Source organism: Oryzias latipes, chromosome 20, assembly GCF_002234675.1.
Source record: "Oryzias latipes chromosome 20, ASM223467v1".
Taxonomy (NCBI): Eukaryota; Metazoa; Chordata; class Actinopteri; order Beloniformes; family Adrianichthyidae; genus Oryzias; species Oryzias latipes.
In genome coordinates this window covers 18,400,478-18,425,944 of record NC_019878.2, presented here as the reverse complement: position 1 = coordinate 18,425,944, position 25,467 = coordinate 18,400,478, and the positions used below count along the sequence as shown (strand labels likewise).

General features: G+C 41.3%; 1 protein-coding gene across 4 annotated transcripts; it reads right to left on the bottom strand.

The window, feature by feature from the left end:
• Nucleotides 1-632: 632 nt before the first annotated feature.
• On the bottom strand, nt 633-25,467 carry nck1 (NCK adaptor protein 1). Of its 4 annotated transcripts, none has more exons than XM_020712692.2 (5): nt 25,242-25,467; nt 12,375-12,425; nt 11,974-12,213; nt 2,299-3,062; nt 633-2,222 (listed from the first exon to the last, which is right to left on the bottom strand). In XM_020712692.2, exons 3-5 carry the CDS (start codon nt 12,197-12,199, stop codon nt 2,022-2,024), a joined length of 1,191 nt encoding a protein of 396 aa, XP_020568351.1. In that variant the 5' UTR covers nt 12,200-12,213; nt 12,375-12,425; nt 25,242-25,467; the 3' UTR covers nt 633-2,021. The 4 variants fall into 4 exon arrangements, with proteins under 4 accessions (XP_020568351.1, XP_004081136.1, XP_020568352.1 ...); XM_004081088.4 differs by having other exon boundaries at nt 2,311-3,062; nt 25,242-25,461; XM_020712693.2 differs by lacking the exons at nt 11,974-12,213; nt 12,375-12,425; nt 25,242-25,467 and adding an exon at nt 8,484-8,623.

Genomic DNA, 25,467 nt, shown 5'->3' with positions numbered 1-25,467 from the left:
TTACATCACAGCTGTGGTTATGTTTGCTATAACATATGGTCATACTGTACACGTAAGCATTCACTGTTCACTTAAGTAGTTATAGATGATGCGATCAGCTATGATAAGGTCACTTAAAAACTAAAGAGCAGGGCCTTTTGTTGTTTTTTTTTTGTAAGGAAAAAAACCCCCAAAAGAAAAAGATCGTGACATTTCCAGCCAAGGTGAAAGCAAAAAAGCTCAACAGGGAAACACTTTAGTCCTACAAGGACGTGTTCCCAACACTCGGTAATCAACCGACCGACCGACACGCATGCAAAACGTCAACCAAATCCCAGCAGCGATGACAGAAGTGGGACGGCGGAGATAAAAAAACAAAAAAAACTGGACATGAAAAACTTTGGTTGCCAGGAAGTGGTGAAGGCACGTGAAAATCTCCTTTTAAAAGTGGGGGCATGTCCCATCGCCATTTGACACGTCAGCATGAGAAATGTTGTAGGAATGAACGGTGGACATAAGAAAACAATAAATAAGCAGCGATAAAACCAAAAAACTAGAATTCAGCTAGTCTGGATAAAAGGATGATGAGCGACTGAACCAAAACAATAACTGCAGATTCTATGTTTAAAACTTGAAATAAATAGAAATCTGATTGTTTAGTAACTTTACGACTAGCTTTAGTTTGTCAAAAAGAGTTTTTTTTTTTTTAAAACAGCTCACAGCCAGTTTGTGGGGTTTGAATTTCGTCCCATTTTCCATCGTCCACCGACACCGGCCTCCTGTCTATGACTAACGTGGGTGTGGCGACCCCGATATTGTCATCCAGGGGAACATGCAAGTCCAAGTCTTCTCCCTAGTTCCTCATTCTCTGCCTTCATAACCCAAAAAACCCTTTTTCCTTGTGCTGTTTCGGTTGAAAGGCCACAGCTGCAGAACTCATTGCAAACACGACGATGACCGCCACCATCATCATCATCATCATCATCATCTTAAATTCGACTGCAGCCAGAGCGACCAACTGCCCTTCAAAATTCAAACCCTGCATTCGCTCAAGGAAGTATTCAAGCGACTTCTCCCAGCAGAGGGGGCGCCACGGTGTTTGAATGGAAACAGTTTGTCCAAACATCAAAGGAAGAAAAGAAAAAAAAACGGATTCTTTTTCGTTCATTCAGCCATAAGGAAATGTCATATGGAAAGCCTTTGTGCCTGCTTTACCAAGAATGATGTCGATGCAACACAACCTTTGGGCGACCCTCCAAAGTGCTGCGCTCCCCTGGCTGCTCTGTGATTTAGGAGCAGTGACATCATCCTCTTTTTTTTTTTTTTCCTTTTGCTCAAATATCCTCTCTGGCATCAGCTGTCTTCCACATGAGGCAAGGGTTAAAAAGACGGAAACGTTTTGGAGACTCGGTCCGAACCCCGGCGATAAATAAGACACTACTTTCCAGAGCCGTCAGATCTGCCGCCTCAGCTTTGCAACATTCACGCGTTCACAGCGCCCGCTGAAAACCTGTGCCCATCAGAAATGAAAAAAAATAAAAACATGGATCCTAACATGTCAATAAATATAGTTTGGTCACTTGTTGGCGAGAAGGTGTGGATTTTTTAGTGTGCACACAAAAAAATAAGCATTAAAACAGACGAAACAAGAGCTGTGGGCGTGGCTCTGAGGTGCTGAAATCTAAGAAATGAAATAAAAATCACCTTTTTAAAAGACACTGTTAAAAGATAATATGGTATCAACAAATAAAAAATAATAATAAAAAAAGAAAACCTAAATGAAACGAAGTTTGAGAATGAAACATCTGGATAATTTAAAATAGGCGACCCTTTCTCAGGGATTTGTAGTCTTTGTTGTCTCTCCTGCGCTCCTCCCACATGTCCTCTTGGAATGCTCACAAAGCGGCTGCTTGAGTCCTCCTGACGTGTTCAGTCTGAAGTGGGAGGGCTGAAATGTTAGCGTGCGGTCTGCTGGAAGTATCTGCATTATCTACGCTTTTGATTCATACGTAGGAGTGTGAGTTTGTGTGGGAGAGGCGTGATCAGGAGGCAGCCATGGCCTTGATCAGGTACAGTTTGTCTCCCTGCTCACTGGTGAAGATGGGGGCTTTTTTGTAGTGTTCGACAAGCTCTTCCATAGAGTTGAATTTGCGCTGTCCAATGCAGTAAAGGTTGTCCTTCAGCTGCACTTTGAAATGCTTGTTCTTGCTCTGGGCCTTCAAGGAGATGGAGAAGTCGTTTGGCTGAAACGAGAAGGAGACGGAGGTTAGGAGGAGCATTTCACAGCAGCTACAGACCAGACGGAGGTTGGATGAAGACCTGGCGACTGACCGACGACTCGCTGTCTCGGATGAGGAAGTCTCCCTCGATGCCTCTCTGGTTCAGGGCCACCTCCGCCTGGTGGCGCGTCACCTTTCCGTAGTACCACTCTTTCCCCGCGAATCGCCCGCTCACCGACGGAGAGATGTAGTCGCAGTCTGGTGTGGGAGGCCCGGCGAGCCCCGTGGATTTATGGGAGCTGGAGTCCAGCACGGTGACGTAGTTCTTAGGCACCAAGCCCAGCTGTCCGTCTGCTTTCCGGCACTTCCACCACTCCGGGTCGTTCTCCGGTTTCTCCACGACCTCCATCACCTCCCCTTTTTCAAAGTTCAGTTCCTCGTCGTTACCAGAGTTGAAAGGGTAGAGCGCCTGCACCGTGTGCAGCACCCTGTTCCCGTTGGCCGTGCTGCTCACCACGGCCGCAAGCTTCTCCGTCAGCGATGCGGCGGGGTCGCCGAATCCCCCCATGACCCCTCCTCCCGCCGTCCCGTCCACGTCTTCGGTCACGTAGTTGGACGGAAACCAACCGGACCGTCCGCTGTAGCTTCCTCGCCACCAGCCGTCGCTGCACTTCTCCATCACCACCACCCGCGTGCCCTTCACCAGCGAGAGCTCGTCTTCGCGCTCCGCCGTGTAGCTGAACTTGACCAGAGCGGGCACGTTGAGGTCGTACAGACGCTCGCCATTGTCCATGCTGGGGTCGGTCTCGGCGTTGGACGCTGAGTCTCTCATTCCTCCTTTTTTACTCTTCACCTTTCCGATGCCTGCAGGGAAATTAGAAGAAGATTCACAAAAAGAAGACACGATTTATCGACTAAACTACTTCAACCAGGACCCGAGCCTTCTATTGGTGCACGAAGAGGCTCAACGGCAAACACACCGACTATTGTACATCACTGCAGACCCAACCAGGAAAACCAAATCCCAGACAAATACCAGCAGCTAATCAGTATTTGGAGCTGTGCTCAAACACAGGGAGGGTGGGGAAGCAGGGTTAAATATCATTCCTTTCCACATGGCAGTGCCTGAAAGCCCCCCCACACTCTAAATCCAAATACATTCTTGGGGATTAGGTTGGGTGCTGGGGAAACAAAAAAAAACATTATGCTGGTGTTAAAAAGCAAAGTTTTTTTTTAGAAAGTGAGTGGGATGGAGACGTGTTTTGGCCTGAACCTGTGGAAGTGGAAAAATGAACATAGTAATATTTAAGCTCTGGGATTTCTGAGGGGAAAACTGCTTTGTACAAAAAAGGTTTAGTAATAGTTCCTGCCTGCATCCTGGCATCCCATAATCGCCTGCGCTGCTCCAGCACCTGCGGCCTCTTACTCACATCCTTGCTGTTGAAGCTCTATTATGCTTTTTGCTACAAGATTTCTTGTCTGCACTCCTCTTTTGCTAATCAGCCAGTTAAGGGTTTGGATTTCAGTGTGGAATGAGAACGGGTTTTATCAGAAAACTCGCAGCGATTGTTCCCCGACATTCCCGACCACCAGGAATAACCACAGACAAAAGGTCAAGTTTGACCTTTTCGTCCTGCCAACTTCTCGACCCAGCCCTCCGTGACTTCAAAAACGAGAGGACAACAATGCCCTTAGATCCGGGTGCTGGTGTTGGAGAAAATTTCCACCTGGCAGGTTAGGACTTGCGCAAAACAAGTGTAACCGGCAGAAGACGCAATGCTGAGATCATGCCCTCTGCCTGGCGCTCATGGGACCAAATAGAAGCCGTAACATCACAGTCTGCGGCGTCTCCCATTAAGCTGCTGCTGCCATTACAGCCCATGATCTTCCAACCAGGCTGAGGCCGCGAGGAGCCAAACGCTGATACGGTGCAGCGATTTCAAATGAGACCTTTTTTTTTTGTTTTCTTTTTTTCGATGACGTTTGCAAGGCCATTGCTTGCATAATCAAAAGACAGCTGGTTGAAATTATACAGTGAGTTAGGGTGGAGTCTCCAGGGCAGCGCGGGGAGGGATGGTGATTCTTATGCGAGCGGGGAACCACAGATAGACTGGTGCTGAAAGGTGCCTCTGACTCAAGGAGAGCAGACAAATTTCATGGTAGCGCCGAGAGTCCAACGTCAAATTGCTTCCAGGTAGACCCCTGTCATTAGTCCCACCACGGTCCCTAACTACAGGCTGCAGGCTGGGTGTTAAGAGCTGGTGTCTGGGGGTTATGTGTAGCGCAAATGCTAGTTAAGCATCTCTGTGACTCAAAGAGACAGCAGATGCTTTTTTCTTTTACGTTAAAGGAAAATAAGATATTAAAACAAATGGATGACTTCCATTTGATTAGGTTGAAAATGATTTTTTTAAATTGGTTTTAGCTCCAACAGAGTGGGAAGAACGTGACTTTTTTCCATCTATGATCAGGTGTCTGTGATTGGCTGCTTCCTGCTGAAGTCACCCAAACACTTTGCATTAAAAAAGCAAAGCCGCAGCATTTGACTAGATTCTCAATCTGCAGTAGCGCCAGAACGGAAAGTTAGATTTCCCTGTCCAACTACAGGCCGATGATGGGATGATAAGAGCTTGTCACTGGAGGCAAATGCATCTGCTGCGCTTGTGTTAATTGTAAGAACTTGCTTTTTGGTGGGAAGAGCTGCCGGCTGACGCTCCCTTTTTACAGTTTGGTAGATAGTATCTGTTCACGTCAAACGCAGAGGATGGAGAGGCTCTTCCAGCTGACGGCACAGCTGCAGTCTTCTCAGGAAACTGCAGAGAGGTGTGTGCACCCACTGAAAAACTCTTTTGGGGCCAAAAACTCCACAAGGTTTGGAGGAAGAAGTTATGAGACAAATCAATCCCACAAAACACCAAAATAACCATTTTGAAATCTAGAGAATGTAGATAGCAGCGGATTTCCTGATAACTGAAGCTAGTAAAGTACATTTTTAACTAAATCAGCAAAATCGGACACGTGGGAAAATCTGACTGAAAAAGTATGAATTTTTCTGCCTGAACAAAAAGCCAACAAGACAATGAGAGGTTTGCACAGTAGAATAAAGTCAAATCTAAACATATACTCCCCCTAAATAAGTTACACTTCGCTCGTTAACTGTCATTTCTTTTTCCTGTGCGTAGCCGGAGAGGAGTACCAAGGAAGGAAATTATACTCAGACAGATGGCGATAAATCTTTGCAGACAAGGAGCAAGTCACGCACAAGCTGATGAAGTTTTAATAAATGATGCCGAGCCGAATGAGGGAAGGAATGTGCCGTGGAGATTGTTTGGCTGCCAGTGACACACAGGAACTAGTTTGTTTTCAAACTCTGGCCTCCCTACGTCGGCTGGCTGTCCATTGTCTGCCGGGGGCCTTTCGACCTCCCCGCTTCCCGCCATTCCAGAGCTCTTCCTCTGCGGACAACAACACCCGCGTCAGGCTGTCTGACAGCGCCTTAACACCCCCCTTTTGCTTTCAAACCCTCCACCTTTGTTCAGGCTCATCAAAGTACAAAACACTCTTAGCACACTGGTGCACCACAGTCGTATTCTACACACATATTCCAATCAGGCTGTCCACATTGGGATGCGACGGGCGCAAAAAGGCCTTTTTCGTCGCTTTCAAGTTGACATGCGTCTTTGGAGTGCATCACTGCTTATTACACCGGCACACGTTAGACAACACGCCACTGACGACACAGTGTTCAGTCCAGAGAGCTAAGACGCACAGGAATGTTGTGATGAATCTTTGTTGAGGCTGCCTTCAAGGTTTGGCTTCAAAGACGCAACTGAAAGACTTGAAAGATACGCAGGAAGCGCGCCGTCTTTTCAACTCCAGCCATCTGAGACATCTGACGCCGGCATCTCTGTGACGGAGAACGGCTCGGGCAAAGAAACTTAGTTCTGTGAGTAGCAGCGATACTTTCCTTCAAGAAACGGACCGAATAAAACATTTCCAGGATTCAAAACTCTTTAGGCAGGATCTGTCAGTCTCACATTGGGCAACTTTAAAGTCTGATTGTGAAACCTGTTGTAAATCACGGTTATGTCAGCTTATTCTGAGCATATAATCCACAGGAAGTGGAACTAATGTTGCCGAGAGAGAACTTTCAGTGGATTATTTTGTTTTTTTTCCGCCTCTTTTGTCACGACTACAAAAACACTGGAGCAAGAATGCATGTGGTGAGGCAAGAATGCAATGAAAGATTGAGATTGCAATTATGAAAAAGAAGAGAAATAAAAGCAAGAAATGACATGTCTACATGTCGCCTTTGTAAAAATGAAAAAAGGGCTTTTTCTGATTCATGTTTGCAACTTGGTGAAATAATTTTGTTTGAAAAAAGAACATTTTTATCAATCATAAACTGCATTATTTTCCATTTAGACCCACTTGGTAAGGTTTTCCAATAACTTACTTATAGTATTCTGTATATCTTTTGCTAGAACGTTTGTTTTTTTTAATCGTAGTTTTTCCCTCCGTTGTTTAATCACTTTTTCTAAACACTGAGATCTACAAAAATATATTTATATTTATTTTATAAACTAAATATAACCTGCAGCAAAATTATAGCTACATACTATGGTTTGAGGTGAATTAGGGGTCATAAAAAGATGGACTAAAAAAACAGGGAAAAGAAAAAAAAACTGACAAGAAGTCATAATGACTCATTACTGAGTGACATATCATAAACCAGTTCAGTAAGCTCTTTTGAGGAAGCCGTTGCTCAATGATGGCGTTAGTCAAGTTCTGGAAAACAGAAATTGTTGGATTGTTGCTACTATAAAAAAATAAACACTTTAAAAAACCTGGGGTGTGATCAAGAAAACATGTTTCTGTAGATTTTTTAAAAATGTTTCAAGGGATAATCTGCAGCCCGTTAGGTTCAAAGGCAGCTGGGCCAAAGCAGGCTGTGCCCCCCCCCACCAACATGTTTACAGTGCTGGCTACTGTTCAACAAGTTCAGACCACTACTCACTTCCTCTGATTGGAAAAGGATTGGACAGCTTTACAGCAGAGGAAAAAAGAGGCTTTAGTGACAGTGTCCGGTCTGCCGGCTGCCTCTTAGTTCTGATTATGTGTCGGGCTTTTGGGGGTGCAGCGGGTGGGGGTTAAGCGATTTCCAGAAAAGACGCAGGATTTGGGAGTGAGGGACGGCGGTGCCAGGAGAGTCCGGCCGGCAGCCCCACTTCCTTCTCGCCTCCCTCTTCCTCTCCGCCTTGCACTTCTCCAAAGCTCTCCGAGCAAAATGTGGCTCAAATTAGAGTTTCCGCTCGCTGGGGAGGCCGGGAAACAGGAAAACAGAGGGAGGGGACCGAGAGAGCAAAAGGCAGAAAGACCAACTGCTCTCAGTTTACACAGCCAAAGCATTTATTAGCTCATCTCTATCTCCCCCTCCTTCTGGACTACAAGCAGGCCAGTTAGCAGCACACAGCGATGAGCGTTCACAGATGATAGACAGGGCCAGCAGATAACGCCGAGCAGCTACAAGGTAAGATTAGAGCGGCGTGTACGCCGGGCCCTTCTGGAAAAGTGTGTCAGTGCTGGAAAGTATCAACAAACCGCAAGTCGTCACAGGTGACGGCATTCCTCTGATAACTGCAGGAGATGGGAGCCCGGCCTTCATCAGTCAGCAGAAACCCCTTCCTCCTCTTCACACAATGACTACAGTGTTCCAACACCAAGCACCCCTCATCCCTTCAGACCGGCGGTGGGGCGTCAGCCCCCCCCCTCTTCACAGGAGGACTGAGCTCGCCCTCAGGCTAGCATGAGAGCACCCACTAGTTATGCCTTGACATATTCCAAAGCAGGGAGGAAAACAGAGCCGGTTTGATAATCTAATCCACCCAGTTGTAGTTCACAAAACTAAAACAAACAGGAGGAACAAACTGAAGCGGGATTATGGAGCTGTGTGAGGCTGAAAGGCAGATTTCTGCTGCAATTACAGGCTTGGGCTTTTCAAACACATATCCACCCAGCCTCCCACAGACACAACCTCTAAAGCCGTCTTTCTGCCAGATCGACATGTTAGCACAGACAGCGGCCTCCTCCCTCGATGAATGAATGTGAGAAACCTGAAGCTGGAAGTCTGAGCAGAAACAGAAAGCACCGACTTTTCTTTGGTTTCAATCCTAAAAAAGGAGAAGGACAAACACTGCCCTAAAGTTCAGGGCAAACTTTTGTTTTTTTTCACAAGTCAGAACCCCCATCGGGCGACACGGAAGGCAAGTTAAGTGAAAAACTCACGGAAGAAATGTTTGAATAGGTTAGCCATGTCCATTTTGGGCTTGTCCTCTCCCCCTCTCCGCCTGACTCTTTGGTGGCCCCCGCTCTCTTCCCACTGCAGCCGTAGAGTCATTCCATGTGAACACCCAGAGAACTGGGCGGAGCAGGGAGCAGGCCGGCCCACTTTTCGATCATGTGGCCGGGACTTGGCCAACGAGAAAGTGAGACAGAATGGCCTCCAGTTCAGCTCTGGAAGGGAGGCTGCAGGGGCCTCATGGAGAGGGGGAGGAAGAGGAGGCAAGAGGTTTGAAGCTTCAACTCAAAGACAGACAGAAAAGAAATTAAAGATGAGAGCCAAAATAAAAAGTCTGACGTTAATTTCCTCCTCAGATGGCAGCAAGTCGTATATTAAGACGCAGAAAAGATTAGAGGGGGAGGAAAGAGCGGCGGGGTGAGTCAGTGGCCGAGGAGCGTCACATGACTGCACATGTTTGCAGAGACACTCAAAACTTTACAACCAAGGAAACCTGAAATTCTCATGCAACAACACTCAGCCTAATGCAGAATCACCATCCACTTACGCATTCTAGCACATGATGACACCCACACAAAAAAAACCCACAAGAGAAGAACAAGGGGACTACAACACTAAACTAATGCACAGCTTTAAAAGACCCACTCTGATGAAAACGGTGTTGTTTTTAGCATGTTCTTGTGGTATTTTACGGATGATCAAAATTGCAATCCCAAGTATTTCTTTATTCAAGTCTTTGTAGAAGAAAAAATGCAGTTTGAAAACACTTGTACCGTATTTTTCAGACTATAAGTTGTTCAGAAGTATAAGTCGCAGCATTAAAAAAAGAGAATGAAGAATATATGAGCCTATTTATGTTTAATGATAAATAAAATTAAATAGAAGATGCTCTTGAGTACAAGTTGCACACCTGGCTAAACTCTGGAAAAAAAAAAAACTACGACTTATACTCCTAAAGAAACAAAGTGGTGACGTAGGAACTACAATCGGAAGGCCACTGGCTTCCTGCCCCGCTCCATTCTTATGCATCCACTTGTAGACGACTAAAACTATGTACGTCTTTGTATTCGGTGTCCGACTGTTAGTAATGTTAGGTTGGGGGTGTGAGAGGCTGTGAACAAGGTGATCCGTGATTGGTCTTCAAATTAAAGATGATTTTAAAGGGTTAGCCTTCATTCCTGAGGGGTCTGCCACAACACAGCTAAATAAATACCAGTCTAATCAACCAAATGACCATTGCAAAGAAAACCTAACAGCACTGTAGGCATTCTAGCTTCAAATAATGTTTTTATTTTTATTCTTATTTTATTTTTTAAATATTTTATTTATTTATTTTTTTTCACGTCTCATTTTGAGAAAGGTGTAAGAAAAGCTTTATTAATTAAGTTTAAGGAGCGTTAATACGTTTTCTTCTCTCTGTTCCCCTTTCGTTAGGGCTGTAACAAGTATCCGAGTACTCAAATTCTCGCGATCTGCTCCCGAAATTCAAGTACGAATTTTCGCAATGTCTAAGATCACTGATTCACGATCTTTTTAAATATAATTGTGTGTGGTAAAAATAACATTCAGGCACAATGTATGTATTGCTCTAAAATGTAGAACAATGTTGGATTTTAAGTTTACAAAGTAAAAAGCGCAGTGCTACTGTCAACGGAAGTAAGCTAATCTTCAAAATAAAGTGTTGGTAAAGCTTCCTATTTTCAAAGTAAAACGAGTGCTTTTGGTAGTTGAAAAATAGAGACTGAAGATCTGCTTATTAATATAAGTTCTGAAAAAAACTAATGTGTCTTACATTCTTTTGATTGCGCTAATTATTTCAACGCAACGCAACAAGCAGATTCTGCCACAGAGAAAAGTAGCTTTTCATACAAATATGCAATGTTTTAGAACATAACGTGATGCAGAGCTTTGATAATGAAAAACTGTGGAGAACTTTTTCAGGATTTGTTGTTCAATGATCGAGAACAACAGTAATGTTCGTTGTTTTGGTGTTGCTCCTGTTACTGCAGAATTTTACCAGGTTGACGAAAAAAAAACTTATTTGAAGGAATAAGGTAAATATATGTGGATCAAACCATGCTTATCCAGGTAGTAAAAGTGAATATTATGAGAATAATTCTATACATTCATACTATAAAACACTGGCCAGTTCTTGCATGCAGTTTGCAGAACAAAAAATAAAAAATAAAAATGGCACACCCCAAACCGCAGGAAGACAAAGTTAATGGGGGCAAAAGATAAGTGCTACACAAACACTGCCATGAGAGATATATTTATGAAATGATGAAATAATTGGAGGATGCTTTCACCTAAACCAGCTCTTTTTATTTTGCTGAGGGGAGAAGTCCCTGTGGGACCTGCGCTGTTTGAAACATTCACCCACTACAGACAAACATCTTCAGCGCCACCGAATAACATCATGTCTCCCAAAACTATTAGCGTTTTGGTCCCAAATGGCATCAATGTCACCATTTGCTGCTAGTACTTTACTGTAACAACTGCTGCAGACAAGGTACAGTGAAACCACCGTGATCTAATCTAAACCACATCGGCCTGTTGCATAAAACATTGAGCAGAGCTGCTTTGGTCAGCTTGTGTATTCGGATCATGATTTGACACCAAATTAAAAAAAAAGGCCCTGAACTCTTGGAAGAAACAGGTTAGAACACCCTCCATGAAAAGAAATTCCTTTAATGTAAACTTTGTTTAAAGACAACAGAACAAGAAATTCAAAAAGAGAAGGAATGTGAAGTTATCTCACAGCGCTTGAAGACTAAAGGTCAAAGGTCCGTGTGTGAATCACGGATGATTCTAATTATGTGTTAGCGAGAAGAGGTAAGCTAGGACTAACTGTGACCTTCACTGACACGCACAGTTAAATGTAGCCTGAAATCTGTTTTACAAGGCAGACGGTCACAACAGGAAATCTCACTGTGATAACCAACACCTGTGCTGGTTCACTTCCAGACATAAGAAAAACAAACCGGAAAAGTGGGAAAAAGATTGAAAAAAAAGAGAGAATTGAAAGTCTTGGAAAAGAAAAAATATAACAGGAACATCTAAAATCTGAAGAATAACCTAAATGCCTTACCTGAATACATGCTCCACGGTAAAAGTCTAAACCTAACAGCAGATAAGTAGGTTTGACTCTGAAGTCTTCTGCGAGGTTAGAAGCTGCCTGAGCTTCAACCAATCAAGAATAAGCCTAGACGCATCTGCATATCGACGTCTGAAGATCACAACCGTGTGGTCACAGAAAAAGCGAACTTGCCCAGATAGAAGAGAGAAGTATAAAGCTGCAAAGCAACCACAATGTCTTTTCAGCTCACAGTGAAGCTGGTTAGAGTCGGGTGCCATTATTCTATGTGATTTTTTATGATTCTCCACTTAAATGAACAAGTTCATGTTAGCAAATTGCATTCAGAAATCCTTTTTTTTCTTTTTTGTACAAAACATCACTGGACAAAAAAACGTTACCGAGTGTGTCTTTGAGATTCTTGACAATAGAAGCTTTCCTGGCGCTGTTTTTCCTCTCCACGTAGTTGGACGGAACAAAGCCGGTTTTGTTGGTAGCGTTTCTGACCCTCCACCAGGATTTGGAGTCATCCAGCAGCCAAAGGCGCTCATTTTTTTTGATGTCCAACTCCTGGTCCTGCTGGGCCATGTAGTCGAACTTGGCGATGACGATCACCTCTTCATTCATCTTTCACCAGAGAACTGAAACACGAAGAAAACGATGAAGCATTTGCACCATCAAAGCAGCAGATCTTAGTGAGCCTATCGTCATTCTAAGGTTACTTTGAGTATAGATCACACACATCACTCCTCTTTGTGACACATTCTCTAAAAGTAGAAAGAAACTACTGAAATGTTCTCACCTGTACTGCATCAAAGCTGAGAACTTCAAAGACTCCAATGCTTCTGTTAACCTAAGAAGAGAAGATACATTTAAAGACTGAATGAATGATTAGTGTTATCAGTCAGAGGATTGATTTATCTGTTGCTGTTTTTATAATATACTTGAAATAAACCAAACTAAGTTTTTCTTAATTTCCACTAATTTCCACTTGGGATGCACCAAAATGGAAGTTTGTGGCCAAACCAAATAAAAATGAAAACACTAGGCCGGAAACCGAACAGTTACTGAATATCAAAATGTGGATGTTGAGTTTGTCATTATTTTTTAAACACTGCATAGTCTAGAATACATTTTAGACATGATTTTCAATTAAATGTTTATTTTATATCTTTTTATTTTTTACAGTAGCCAGTGTTTTTCATTAATATTAGGCTAGGCATTCAAACCAAAACGTCAATTCCAACACTAGATAAGGTAATAATGTTAACATTATTACAATAAATGTATTTGTCGCTCTCAACCAATTCAGAAAATATCTCCCCAAGGCTGGTATTTTAAAGAAGGCATAAGATCATCAGTGCGCGTTGATTAACCACTTTGATTGCGTCACACGCCACTATTCAGCCTTACTTTGACTCACTCCCATCGATGGCCAAATGTGTCTTTATTGAGTGCATCCCTACTGTCCACCCTGTTGTAGCCCATATAATATTTACATCATCCACTTACCCAATTTCCCAAGATGGGATCAATAAAGTATCTTTATCTTATCTAGAACCTGGAAGACCTCAGAATTTGCTGCACTTATTTCCACATCTTTGCAGACTACATCTAACCATCAGTTGTCTCCCTAATGTCTTTTTCGGTGTTTCAACACAAATAGCTGTAAACGTATAGAAAAAAGGTGTTACTTTTTTCTCTCCTAATATTTATACAAGGGATGGTTTCCTTTAAGGAGAAGCCCAACAACTGCCCTTTGTGAGCCCAGAGGATGTCAAATATGACTGTTATGGGGGGAAGAAAGGGGGCACTGTGCAAAAACAATGTCGAATTTTGGTTTAATTGTAGCTCTGCTGAAGCGTATGCAGATGCGGGGCTTGCATGAAGGGCATAACAAATGAGCGGGGCTCAGATTCTCCGGGCGATATGAAATATGAATGTGATCCGCTGTGAACGCTTTTTCATGTTCAACAAAGCGCACATTCACAACTGCACGGTCTTATGACCCAAACACCGCGTGGAGCAATCTGGCTTTACTTAGGTTGACCTTGCAGATACTTAGTTGAGGAACGGATGAGCGAGGCTCCATTGACGTGGTCCCTTAGCCGCTCTGATGTCACGGGAGTGGATGAAGTTTTGGGGAGCTGACACGGACTTCATTGGTAGAGAGCTCTTGGGGTTTTATTTTTTTATTTATTAAATTTACCAGCAGTGGTGTCTAGTTTTCAGGCACGGCTGACCTAGAGATGATTCAGAACCTGATCTTCAGCTAACATGAGACAAGCCTCCCAAACTAATTTTCAGTATTAAGTCAAAGGAAAAGTTTTTTTTATTTATTTATTTCATTTTTGGATTTAGACAAACTTTCAAAATATATATTTTTTGAAAACAGACAAATATTCAACTCTTACAACTGCATGAATTGACATCTTTGGTGTTTACTGTTGTTTAGTCTGAGGGTATGTTGTTGAGATGAATGTTTTTCCCCATTAATTATTTAATCATCATCACAAGGAGCCATATAAGGGAGTGGCACACTAAAACAAAACCTTAATTTACCCTCCTCTACAGTCTCATTCATTTAAACAAAGGCGACTCCACTCCCTGGGCTGGGCTCCGTCACTCAAACAAAGCAGACCAAAGTGCACATGTGTCCATTTACATCTTCAAGATCTCAGCCCTTTTGCTCTCTCAAACCCCTGAAAGGCAGAATTGTCTCCTGCTTTCAAAAAAGAACTCTGCATCCTAGCCCCAACATCTCTGGTTGCCATCACTCCCTCACATGCAGCTTTCACCTCAGATTGGAGACTTATGACAGTGCAGATGGACAAGAAGGAAAAAAGATGTGACAGATGCCCTCAGCTGATGATGCTGCAGTAGGCTAAGCCAAGGCCATTCCCTACTCAAAAGCATTAAATACCAGGTCAGACAGGTCAAAGTGCTCGAATGTGTCACACTCATATCCACTATCAAATCCATGTACACAACTACCCACCAGAATGAAAAGGCTGCCCAGTCCATCACTGAACAAATATCCTGATCCAAACCTCCACAGTTTTTCAAGACCTGCTGCAATGACAATTGTGGTTTTTTACATGTTCTTGTAGCATTTTTCTCATGTTGGAGGACATGTATAAAGAAAATGAAGATTCAAATTGCATTTCTGAGTGCCTAAAAATGTAAAAACATAAACTACAATGGGCGGGCCACGAGCTCCCTTCTCTTCTTCATTCTGATGCATCGGTTTCAAGACAAATAGATCCATGAACGTCTTTGTTTTCCTCGTCTAAGCTGGAATCTGGCTCAAAACTGTATGGCTGGATGGCTCCTATATTGTTCTCCAGTATTTGTTGCCCGCTAATGTTAGCTTGAGGTTTTGAGAGGCTGTAAGCTAGCAGGAGAGCGTGTTAACAAAGGGAATGATGGGAGATGAGCCCCTGTTTACTCCACGCCAGTGGTCTCGCCCACAACTCAGAAGCAAATTTCTGAAGAACTACTGCCGCTTTGGAGAAATTGTCCCAGAAAAACGGCAAGTTTTATCTTTTACCTAAAAACAGGATAATCACAATTAAAAGACCACTGGGGACGCTTTTACAAAAAAATCAAAAGATGGTTGGAGAAGGATTTTAATCAAACATCAACAATTTAGGACAGGGGGTCTCATTCCGTCAAAGGGTGTGACGGTAGATTGCGGACCATCAAAGATATATATATATATATATATATATATATATATATATATATATATATATATATATATATATATATATATATATATATATATATATATATATATATATATATATATATATATATATATATATATATATATATATATATATATATATATATATATACAGTGTGTATATATATATACACACTGACCAAAAATATAAACGCAACACTTTTGTTATTGCTCCCATTTTTTAATGGCATCAAGTATAAGTATACGCCATTTGAACTCAAAGATGTGAAACATTGTCCACATACACAAAATAACCAATTCTCTGAAATATTTTTCACAAATCTGTCTAAATCTGTGATAGTGAGCACTTCTCCTTTGCCAAGACAATCCATCCCACCTCACAGGTGTGCCATATCAAGATGCTGATTAGACAGCATGACTATTGCACAGGTGTGCCTTAGACTGGCCACAAGACAAGGCCACTCTGTAATCTTTAGTTGTATCACACAGCACAATGCCACAGATGTCGCAAGTTTTGAGGGAGCGTGCAATTGGCATGCTGATAGCAAGAATGTCCACCAGAGCTGTTGCTAGGGAATTGAATGTCCATTTCTCCACCATAAGCCGTCTCCAAAGACGTTTCCGAGAATTTGGCAGTACATCCAACCGGCCTCACACCCGCAGACCACGTGTAACCACACCAGCCCAAGACCTCCACATCCAGCATGTCCACCTCCAAGATCGTCTGAGACCAGCCACTCGGACAGCTGCTGAAACAATCGGTTTGCATAACCACAAAATTTCTGCACAAACTGTCAGAAACCGTCTCAGGGAAGCTCATCTGCATGCTCGTCGTCCTCATCGAGGTCTCGACCTCACTCCAGTTCGTCGTCGTAACCGACTTGAGTGGACAAATGCTCACATGCCATGGCGTCTGGCACGTTGGAGAGGTGTTCTCTTCATGGATGAATCCTGGTTTACACTGTTCAGGGCAGATGGCAGACAGCGTGTGTGGCGTCGTGTGGGCGTGTGGTTTCCTGATGTCAATGTTGTGGATCGAGTAGCCCATGGTGGTGGTGGGGTTATGGTACGGGCAGGCATATGTTATGGGCGAAGAACACAGGTGCATTTCATTGATGGCACTTTGAATGCACAGAGATACCGTGACGACATCCTGGGGCACCATTGTTGTGCCGTACATCCAACAACATCACCTCATGTTGCAGCATGATAATGCACGGCCCCATGTTGCAAGGATCTGTACACAATTCTTGGAAGCTGAAAACATCCCAGTTCTTGCATGGCCAGCATACTCACCGGACATGTCACCCATTGAGCATGTTTGGGATGCTCTGGATCGGCGTATACGACAGCGGGTTCCAGTTCCTGCCAATATCCAGCAACTTCGCACAGCCATTGAAGAAGAGTGGACCAACAATTCAAAGGCCACAATAGACAACCTGATCAACTGTATGCGAAGGAGATGTGTCGCACTTCATGAGGCAAATGGTGGTCACACCAGATACTGACTGGTTTTCTGGGTCCCCTGACCCCCTCAATAAAACAAAACTGAAGATTTCAGAGTGGCCTTTTCTTGTGGCCAGTCTAAGGCACACCTGTGCAATAATCATGCTGTCTAATCAGAATCTTAATATGGCACACCTGTGGGGTGGGATGGATTGTCTTGGCAAAGGAGAAGTGCTCACTATCACAGATTTAGACAGATTTGTGAACAATATTTCAGAGAATTGGTTATTTTGTGTATGTGGAAAATGTTTCACATCTTTAAATTCATACCATAAAAAATGGGAGCAATAACAAAAGTGTTGCGTTTATATTTTTGGACAGTGTGTATATATATATATATATATATATATATATATATATGTAGTTCTTTTTTTTCGGGGGGGGGGGGGGACTTTATAGTGCATTATTTTTTCTCTATTTCACTACAATGCTCATAACACAGAAGTTCAAACAGTTTCTTAATAAGAGTATGGCATGCATGTTTGAGTTATTCCTTCAACAAAAAACTTTTTTTTAACTTATGATAAACTAAATTTATATTTATTGCAATTTATGAGACAATTACAGATGGAAGCCTCTAAAGACAGAATAAGAGAGCATATTAGTAGCATGCAAGCATGTCCCAGCAACAAGGCAACTAGTGTTACAGTCACTTAACCATCACCTCATACTACTGTCTAGAATAACATAGAATTAATTTAAATCTGGCACTATTATAAAGACACTGTATTACAGAGACAATAGCTGATTTTTTTACCCTTTGAAAATTCTGTTTTAAATAGAAAATAAATCATTTTTTACTTTTTTTTTCTAATCAAAAAACTACAAGTGCATCTTAGAGTTGAGAAAGAGATGCACGGTGCAAATCTGCGAGTCGTTTAATTACTATGAAACACAGTCACATGAGTTCACCACATCCTGCAGTCAACATCTGCCACTACAACCCCAAATGTCTCAGCAAAGAACCAAAAAATAGGACCCTGGTCAAATAGCGCCTCTAGTGGCCAAAAATACATTTGTTTTGTCTTTTTTATTGAGGATTTTTAAACAGAAAAAAGGAAACAGCATTGTCACTGAGAAGATTTTGTGCTGAACGTTACTATTTATCACTAATGAGAGAATGTAAACATCAAGTCACAATAGTGAGTAGAATAAACTCTGAGGGAATGCAAATGGGATCTTCCCTCCTCGCTGTGGGAACTAATAGTGTCACGTTGTTCATTAGAATTGTTGAGGCACTGAGACGGCTACAACATGAGCTCACAGAGGTAGACAGGGTAACCTAATCCCTGTGACAGCCTGCTAAAATCACAGGGCTCTGCTGCCGTCTGGAATGTGCTCACTGCTAACTCAGCCCCACTGGCCGGCTGCACTTCCTCCTACTTCAACTAAAACTTGCTCTTTGGCCATACGGCACTTCGGCTTCAGGAAAAACCAAGAGATAGATGCCGACTGACCAACGGATTGTGCTCTTTTTCACAGGGAACTGCAGCAGCTAAAGCCCATGAGACCACATCTCATCCCAGATGACCTGGATTCTTTCAAATCTAATTGTAGGAGAGAAACAAGGGGTCATGGGAGACTTGGCAGGCCAGCTGTGACACAGGAAATGTGGACACAAGGGTGACCGGATGATGGGAAAGTGATGCAATCTGACAGCGAGCAGGCTTGAGTTCAGAGGGTTTCCGATGATTTATCTTTGCATCGATGCATGTAATGCACCCTTAAATAGATGAGAAGACATTTCTGAGCAGTTTAAACATAAACTGCATCGTTAGAAGGAGAAAACGCCTTTTAGAAAACTTTTTTTTTTCCATATTAGAATCAGAAAAGACTGCACTCCTGACTGTGTGAAAGCTTGACCACCCCTTGGGATTCCTCTCAGCCTTTGGGAATAACAAAAATAGCCCCCCCCCCCCCCCCCCCCCCCCCCCCCCGACATGTATGAGTGGAAAATGGAAAATTTCAGAAAATCTAGAAAAGCATTTTCAGGAGGAGAAGAAAGTGATTTCTCAAAATGTTACTTATTGGAACTACAACCAACCAAAGCGTACCAGGTTTAATCAAAACGCATATCGTTAATCCCATCAAAAATCCAAATGTGATGCAAAATCCAAAACCACCACACCAAACTCAGTCAAGTGTTTTGACTTCACACTTTCAGTTCGCCGTTCATAACAGCTGCATGCCCTCCTATATGGTTTTAACTGTGGTGCCCAAAGAGGGAGGGGGGGACTAGTCAACTGGATGGGGTTCTTCTTGTTTCAAGGATGCAAACTTAAAGACAAACTGTATGAAGTCATATTATAATCTGGTTGTGGGAGAAATTGTTAGGTTTTTGTAATCAAATGAATTGTGGCAGTTTCCAGACAAACCCCAACGCAACTGAAACTGATGTGGACACAGTTTTGTGTTATGCAATGTGGTCTCATTGGATCCAGTTTCCCCTAACAAGGAGAACATATTTCCTCCTAACATATTTACCAGTTCCCAGCATCAGTACTCTTGGAGAAGAGGTCGATGTACATCCTGTCCTCCTCTGACAGACTTTTCTGTTTATTGTATCATAGCCTCCTATAGCATGCTATATCAAGTGAAAGAAAGGAGCACAAGAGGCTATTATCTGGTGCAATCATTGGTTTTACCAACGTATTAATCCATCTACTTTCAATCAGGGTGTTCAGCACAATCCTTTTCACTTATAGGCAATATCATCTTAAGCATTATAGCCCTTCCCAATGTAATGACAAACAAAATATCTTCTTTTTTATTAAAAAAGGTGAAACTAAGACTAAATAGCAAATGAAAATAACAATACAGCAATTTTCCTCAATAAGGAGTTATGCATTTCTCTTTTTTCCTATCATAAAAAAGTAGAAATATAAACAAAGAAGGGTATCCTATCAATTCTACTGCTTTAATTTGAAGTTTTGGCAAATGAATTTTAAAAAATACCTAATTTTTTCCCCAAAAAAGTTCCCTTCATGGGACGAAGCTCCAGAATTCCCTGGAGGCGTCGAGACCAATGACAGCAAACATAATAGTTGAAATGATCAATATTTCATAGTGTGATTTTTTTTGTACCCTCTGTGTCTAAAAACAGATGGTAACAAAAGTCTGACACAGGAGGAAAAGGGGAAATTTATAAAGTTTCTTGTTTAATTCAAATGAATCATAGCTGAGATTTCTGCCATGCAGCTTCATTTTCCAAAAAGAAGGGTAACTACATCAACTCCACTTCGAGTAGAAAAAAATTTAAAATAGAAAAGAAACTTGCCGACTGTTTTGGTTTGAAGTCTTATGTCTTGTTGTTTCTCGTCACGCAGTGAGTAATGATCCATGTCCAACTTCTGCAAACATTATGGTTGGTATCTGATACAAAGTCTGTGGAAATATTTTTAGTTCAGGACCGGTTACTATGACTACCCAAACTAGTTCCTGAGACTTGACTCTATCAATGAGTCGTAAAGACAACAGAGGTTATAAATAAGGGCCTTTTTGAATAATACATTTTTTCTCATTGGTCTTTTATTCCTTTTTTATAAAACAAATCGAACTTTGATGGAACTCTTGGAATGTTTTTTGGAATCTTGCATTTCAGTACCATAGACGAATTAGATTTTCCTGAAATCACCTTTACGCAGTCTATGTACGTCAGACATGACAGCCAGATCAAATTCATTGAGTTTGCTGAACAGTTATAACACCATAACAAACAGAAACCAGCACAACACAACATGCTGGTTGTAATTGTGTGCTGCTATGTTCTTTGCATGAAAGTGTACTTTATAACGTCAACTTGTTTGTTTATTTCCAGATTATTCCCACAAACTAACAAAATGAACAGTCAACGTTGGATTTTTGCTGGTACCAGATATTTTTAAACATGAGTTTTCCAATAAAGATATTTAAACCTTTGGTTTCATTTCTTAAAAATATAACCCAAAGGAGAAATAAGTCAAGTCACAACTAAAACTTCTATTTAGGGATCTACCAAAACCCAGCCACTAAACAAATTTAGATGGTCAAAACAACGTCATTTGACTCAAATCTTAAATTGGGCTTTAGTTCAATTAAACCTAAACATTTAGGGAAACCAAATAAGACATTCACTGTTGGGTAATCAGGTCTCATCAAATTTTAGAATTTAGTACAGATTTTGTCACTTGGTGAAATGAGAAGGGTCAGCATGTGAAGATAATCTAGAGCAGAAGTGGTGCAGTTGAGATCCAGAGGTTGACTTGTACAAGGACATTTTCTTTTTAAGACAGGGGAGATGAACCATCTTTCTGGGCTTTGTATGTATCGCTGAGCCGTGTGCTCCTGCGCGTTACTCCCGTTCAATGTAGCAGCTGTTCACTATGTGGGACGTCTAATCCCAGGAATTTTGAACTCATGTTGGCGCTACAAGTAAGGTGTATTAAAACAGGGGGAAAAAAGGAAGAACTGACTGGCTGTCACAACAAAGCTGACATGTCATAGCCTGTTGGAGGCGCTCTAATTTATTCACACGTATCACTGCCATAGAGTCCAACAAGAATTATAAAAATCTACACAGTGGCCATAACTAATATAATCATAGGACACTAAAATGACAAATTCCTGTAGGTTTATGATCAGATTGTGAGTATGAGCTCTAATATGCTTCCACAAAAGGACTAAACAAGCAGCTTAGGACACGAGTGTAGAAGAACCACAGGTTGGAACTTGTGCATGACCATTTTTAGAGCAGGAGGCATTTCAGATGACATGTTCATCCAACAAAAAAACTGAGCTCTGCACAAACAGCAAGTATCTCGATCTCTGATAGGACACAAAGGCCTCAGAAGTACCACTGAAAAAAAAAAAACTCAAGCAAATTGTCCCTAACTCAAATCTGATATTCTAAAAAATTATACGTTTATGGCGTATTTGAATTTGAAATGATCTATTTCTACCATGTGGATTCTAAAATTAAATCAAGTAACTTGTGGCAAAAGATTCAATCTATGGTTAAAAAAGCAAACTACAGGGATGATAGAGGTAACGAATAAATCAAATCCATTATCAAGTTTCTTTAGGACAGTAAATAAGTCAAATGTGATCATGACATCACATTCATTGCATTAAAAAGTCTGATTATGATTTCTCTGACAAAAGAAGACAAAAACCAAAAATTCCCTGGTTTTGATCTATGAAATACTGTGCTCATGTGTACTAATAAGATAAAGTGTCTTGGGCATGTAAGTAATATCAGAAAACATGTCAGATGACGCCGATATTTACAGACATGCAGTGTCGTGTGGTATATGGCCAAGCCAACCCTCTTTCTCAGGAGTTTGGCATGTGTACAGAAGAAGTTAAGGTGGTGTTAGTTAAAGCATTTTGTACTCCTCTGTAAACAGAGGACAAACTATAAAAAAAAAAACAGTATGAGAAAGCTGCAGGTGGCGTACAATGACCATCTAAGAGTGCTTTTAAATAAGCAAAGGAGGACGAGTGCTAGTGAGCTGTTTGTCTCTCTCAGAAATGCCACTCTCTGGGCTGGCATGAGCTCACTCATGTTCAGGTTTATCTGTCGGCTAAAGGCTTCAGATACTCTCATCTGGGCCATAAGTAACATTACATTTAGTTCCATTCGCTTCCAGTCAAATTTGTGGAAACACTGGACAAATAAAAAAAAAAACTGTAATTTTATTTGTCCTTGTAACTCATGTTTATTGTGCCTTATCTATAATTAATTTTTTTCATTTTACTTTATTTATTTCTTTATTAAATTTATTAAGTTTGACTATTGTATTCTTAATGTGTGTAGGCTTGATATTGTGTCTTTTTAATGTAGTGGGTTTGTGTACTTCTTCTAGTGATTGGACAAAAACTCTGAAATAAATTCTATCCATCCATCTATCATCCATCTTTCTATCCATCTATCGATCTATTCGTCCATTCATCCATCATCCTTCTATTCATCAATCTATCTATCCATCCATCCATCCATACATCTATCTATTTATTTGTCCATTCATCCATCGATTGATCCATCCATCCATCGATCTATCCATCATCCATCTTTCTATCCATCTATCAACCTATTCATCCATCCATCCATCATCCTGCTATTCATCAATCTTTCAATCCTTCCATACATCTATCTATTAGTCAGTTCATCCATCGATTGATCCATCCATCCATCCATCTATCCATTGATCCATCCAACCATCTATCTATCCATCATTTATCTTTCTATCCATCTATCGATCTATTCGTCCGTTCATCCATCCATCCATCATCCTATCTATCCATCCATCCAATAGTCACCTTAGGGGTCAAATTGTATTGTTTTTAAATCACAAAATACACAGATTTCTTCCTTTTTACAACAAAATCAGTGATGTAGAGTTTTCAATTTGATAGTATGCTCCTAATCAGAATTGGAATAAAAGCGTAAAAATTAAATAATTATTTAAAAAAAACAATGCCTGCAAAGGTTTGTTTTTTTATCATAATGGAAACGTATTTTCTATAAAGACTAAAATATGACTAATTTCCCTTTTTTGTCATAACTGCAGCAGGGTTTGTCCATAACAATATGAAGTCACTGTTGCTCAAGTGCCCACATCCTCAATTTTACTCGTCCAAAGCCACTGAAAGAAAACCCCCAAACCATCATGAAGTATGACCGAAATAAAGCACAACTGAAAGTACTTATTTTAACAGGAAACCTTATAATTAACCTAAAATTAAAATCGATAGCAGACATTCAAACCGCACTCAGGTGCTAAACCTTTGCAGAAGTGAGAAAAAGCTACCACAAAGAAAGCCATTAATGGAAACTTCTCCTCAGAGTACATCCAAAACTAAACAATGCGGCATATCTTTTTTTTTTTTTTTTTGGATAAACTATCTAACAAAGAAATCTTCTCTAGATTGTGTCTATTTGCACAAGAAAGGGTTATGAAATGTCGAAACATGTTGACATGCAAGAGCAATCGACGCAAAAGGGTTTTTCAAAACTGAATCCAGAAAAAAAGAGGAAATGCATTGAAAAATGTTGCAATAACTCTATTTGGGAGGGAAAAAAGGAGAGAATATCGACATTTAAAACGCCCCACTTCTTTACATTTTTAGCAAAGAACTCATGAAGAGAGATCAGTAAAACGACTTATTTCACGAGGCAAACTGCAAGCCAGTGGAGTTTTCTGGCTCTCATAAAATGCCCATTTGATATTTTCCCCTTCGACTTGAGTTCGACTTGGTGGAGACAGGAAGTGCAGGCAGACGCAAGAAAAGAGATGACAAAAGGATATTCTATAAAATGAGATCATCATTCCATATCCAGAAGGTTTTAGTGTAATAACATATGTGTGCAATCGGTGGGGATGAGGGGGGAGATCCACAGAAGCAGGCCTTAGATGAAGACAAACTACCGTTACTGCAAAGCGTGCACGTCTACACTGAAAGCCGGCTTCAAGAGGAAACCTCAACAGTGACAGCTGACAGCTGCAACTTTTCCAAGCACCTCAACCTGTGGCTATTCCCGTTTATGGGTATAAAAATGCACATTTTAGCACGTTAAAACAGGCTGATAAGACATCACCCCCTCTTTAAAGTGTGCCTAACCTCCACATGACTTTTTAATCTGGACAGGATTCCAGAAGACAAAGTGTTTCTCTCAGAAACCTTCAGTGTTGACAACAACAAAAGAAGCCAGTGTTCAGCAGCTGCTGGTGTTTGGATATGTTACTCCCTTGCATCCCATGAACATCCCCATCCAAAGGACTTCAAATAAACAAAAGAGAAATCCAAAGAGCCATTTGGTTGGGGAAAATACTGGCACCATGAAGAAGCAACTCTAGGTGGATTTTGGGAGACAAAAAATGCTCTTTTTTCAAATAAAACATGTTTGTTATTTTTTTTTGTGTAAAATCATTTTTTTAAAAAACGCATTAATAATGATATTTTTGATACAAGCTGAGATGGAGAGGAACTTCAACCCTTAAGCTTGAACTTTATTTTAAGATGCTACAGTCAAAATAACACAAGTCATTAAATAATATTACAATATATGCAATAAAATGACACTATACAGTCACAAAACGCTTCATTTTTTTTACTAAATGCTTTCAAATGCGTCAGTCTTTTGCTAAACTTCAGTTTTTAGATTTAATGTCATAACTTTAGCTTGACAGCGTGTCAATACATCCAACGTGGCTTAAAAAAAAGAAAGAAAGAAAAAAATGTATACCGCAGAGGGATTACATGAAACCGTTACAGCTACTAAGGCTGATTAGTATTTTTGATCAGTTTGGTTAAGTCTTAACCTTTAGCCTGTGTGAGCTTTAATGTTGGTTTCAGTGAGATCAGGAGCTAGTTTATATTACTCAGGACAAACGTTTCAGCGGCAGCAGCGTGGATCTGCAGGCAGCGGGGCATAAATTCAACAAGCCAGATATTTATTCAAACCACGTCTCTTACCTGACTACTGATGGCCGCCTCCAATTCTCTCTTCTCTCTGGAAAGGATTTTTAGAAAAGGGTCTTAAGAAAAAATACTCGAGAAAAAAAGGATGCCCGCTAGCTAGGAGCAAGTCACCATAACCAATCCAAGAAGCTAGCCTAGCTGAGGAGACGCTTTGCTCGCTAGTGTGGCATTTCTGCATCAGACCGTATCACTGCTACTGCACGGCTAAGCTAGCTAGCTA

Excerpts from the sequence above, each read along its gene's own strand:
- nck1 (XM_020712692.2), bottom strand. The coding sequence starts at position 12,199 with ATGAATGAAGAGGTGATCGTCATCGCCAAGTTCGACTACATGGCCCAG. Across the intron at positions 3,063-11,973 it reads GAATCTCAAAGACACACTCG|GCATCGGAAAGGTGAAGAGT; the intron begins GTAACGTTTTTT and ends ATTTCCCTGCAG. Across the intron at positions 2,223-2,298 it reads AGTCGTCGGTCAGTCGCCAG|CCAAACGACTTCTCCATCTC; the intron begins GTCTTCATCCAA and ends TTCTCGTTTCAG.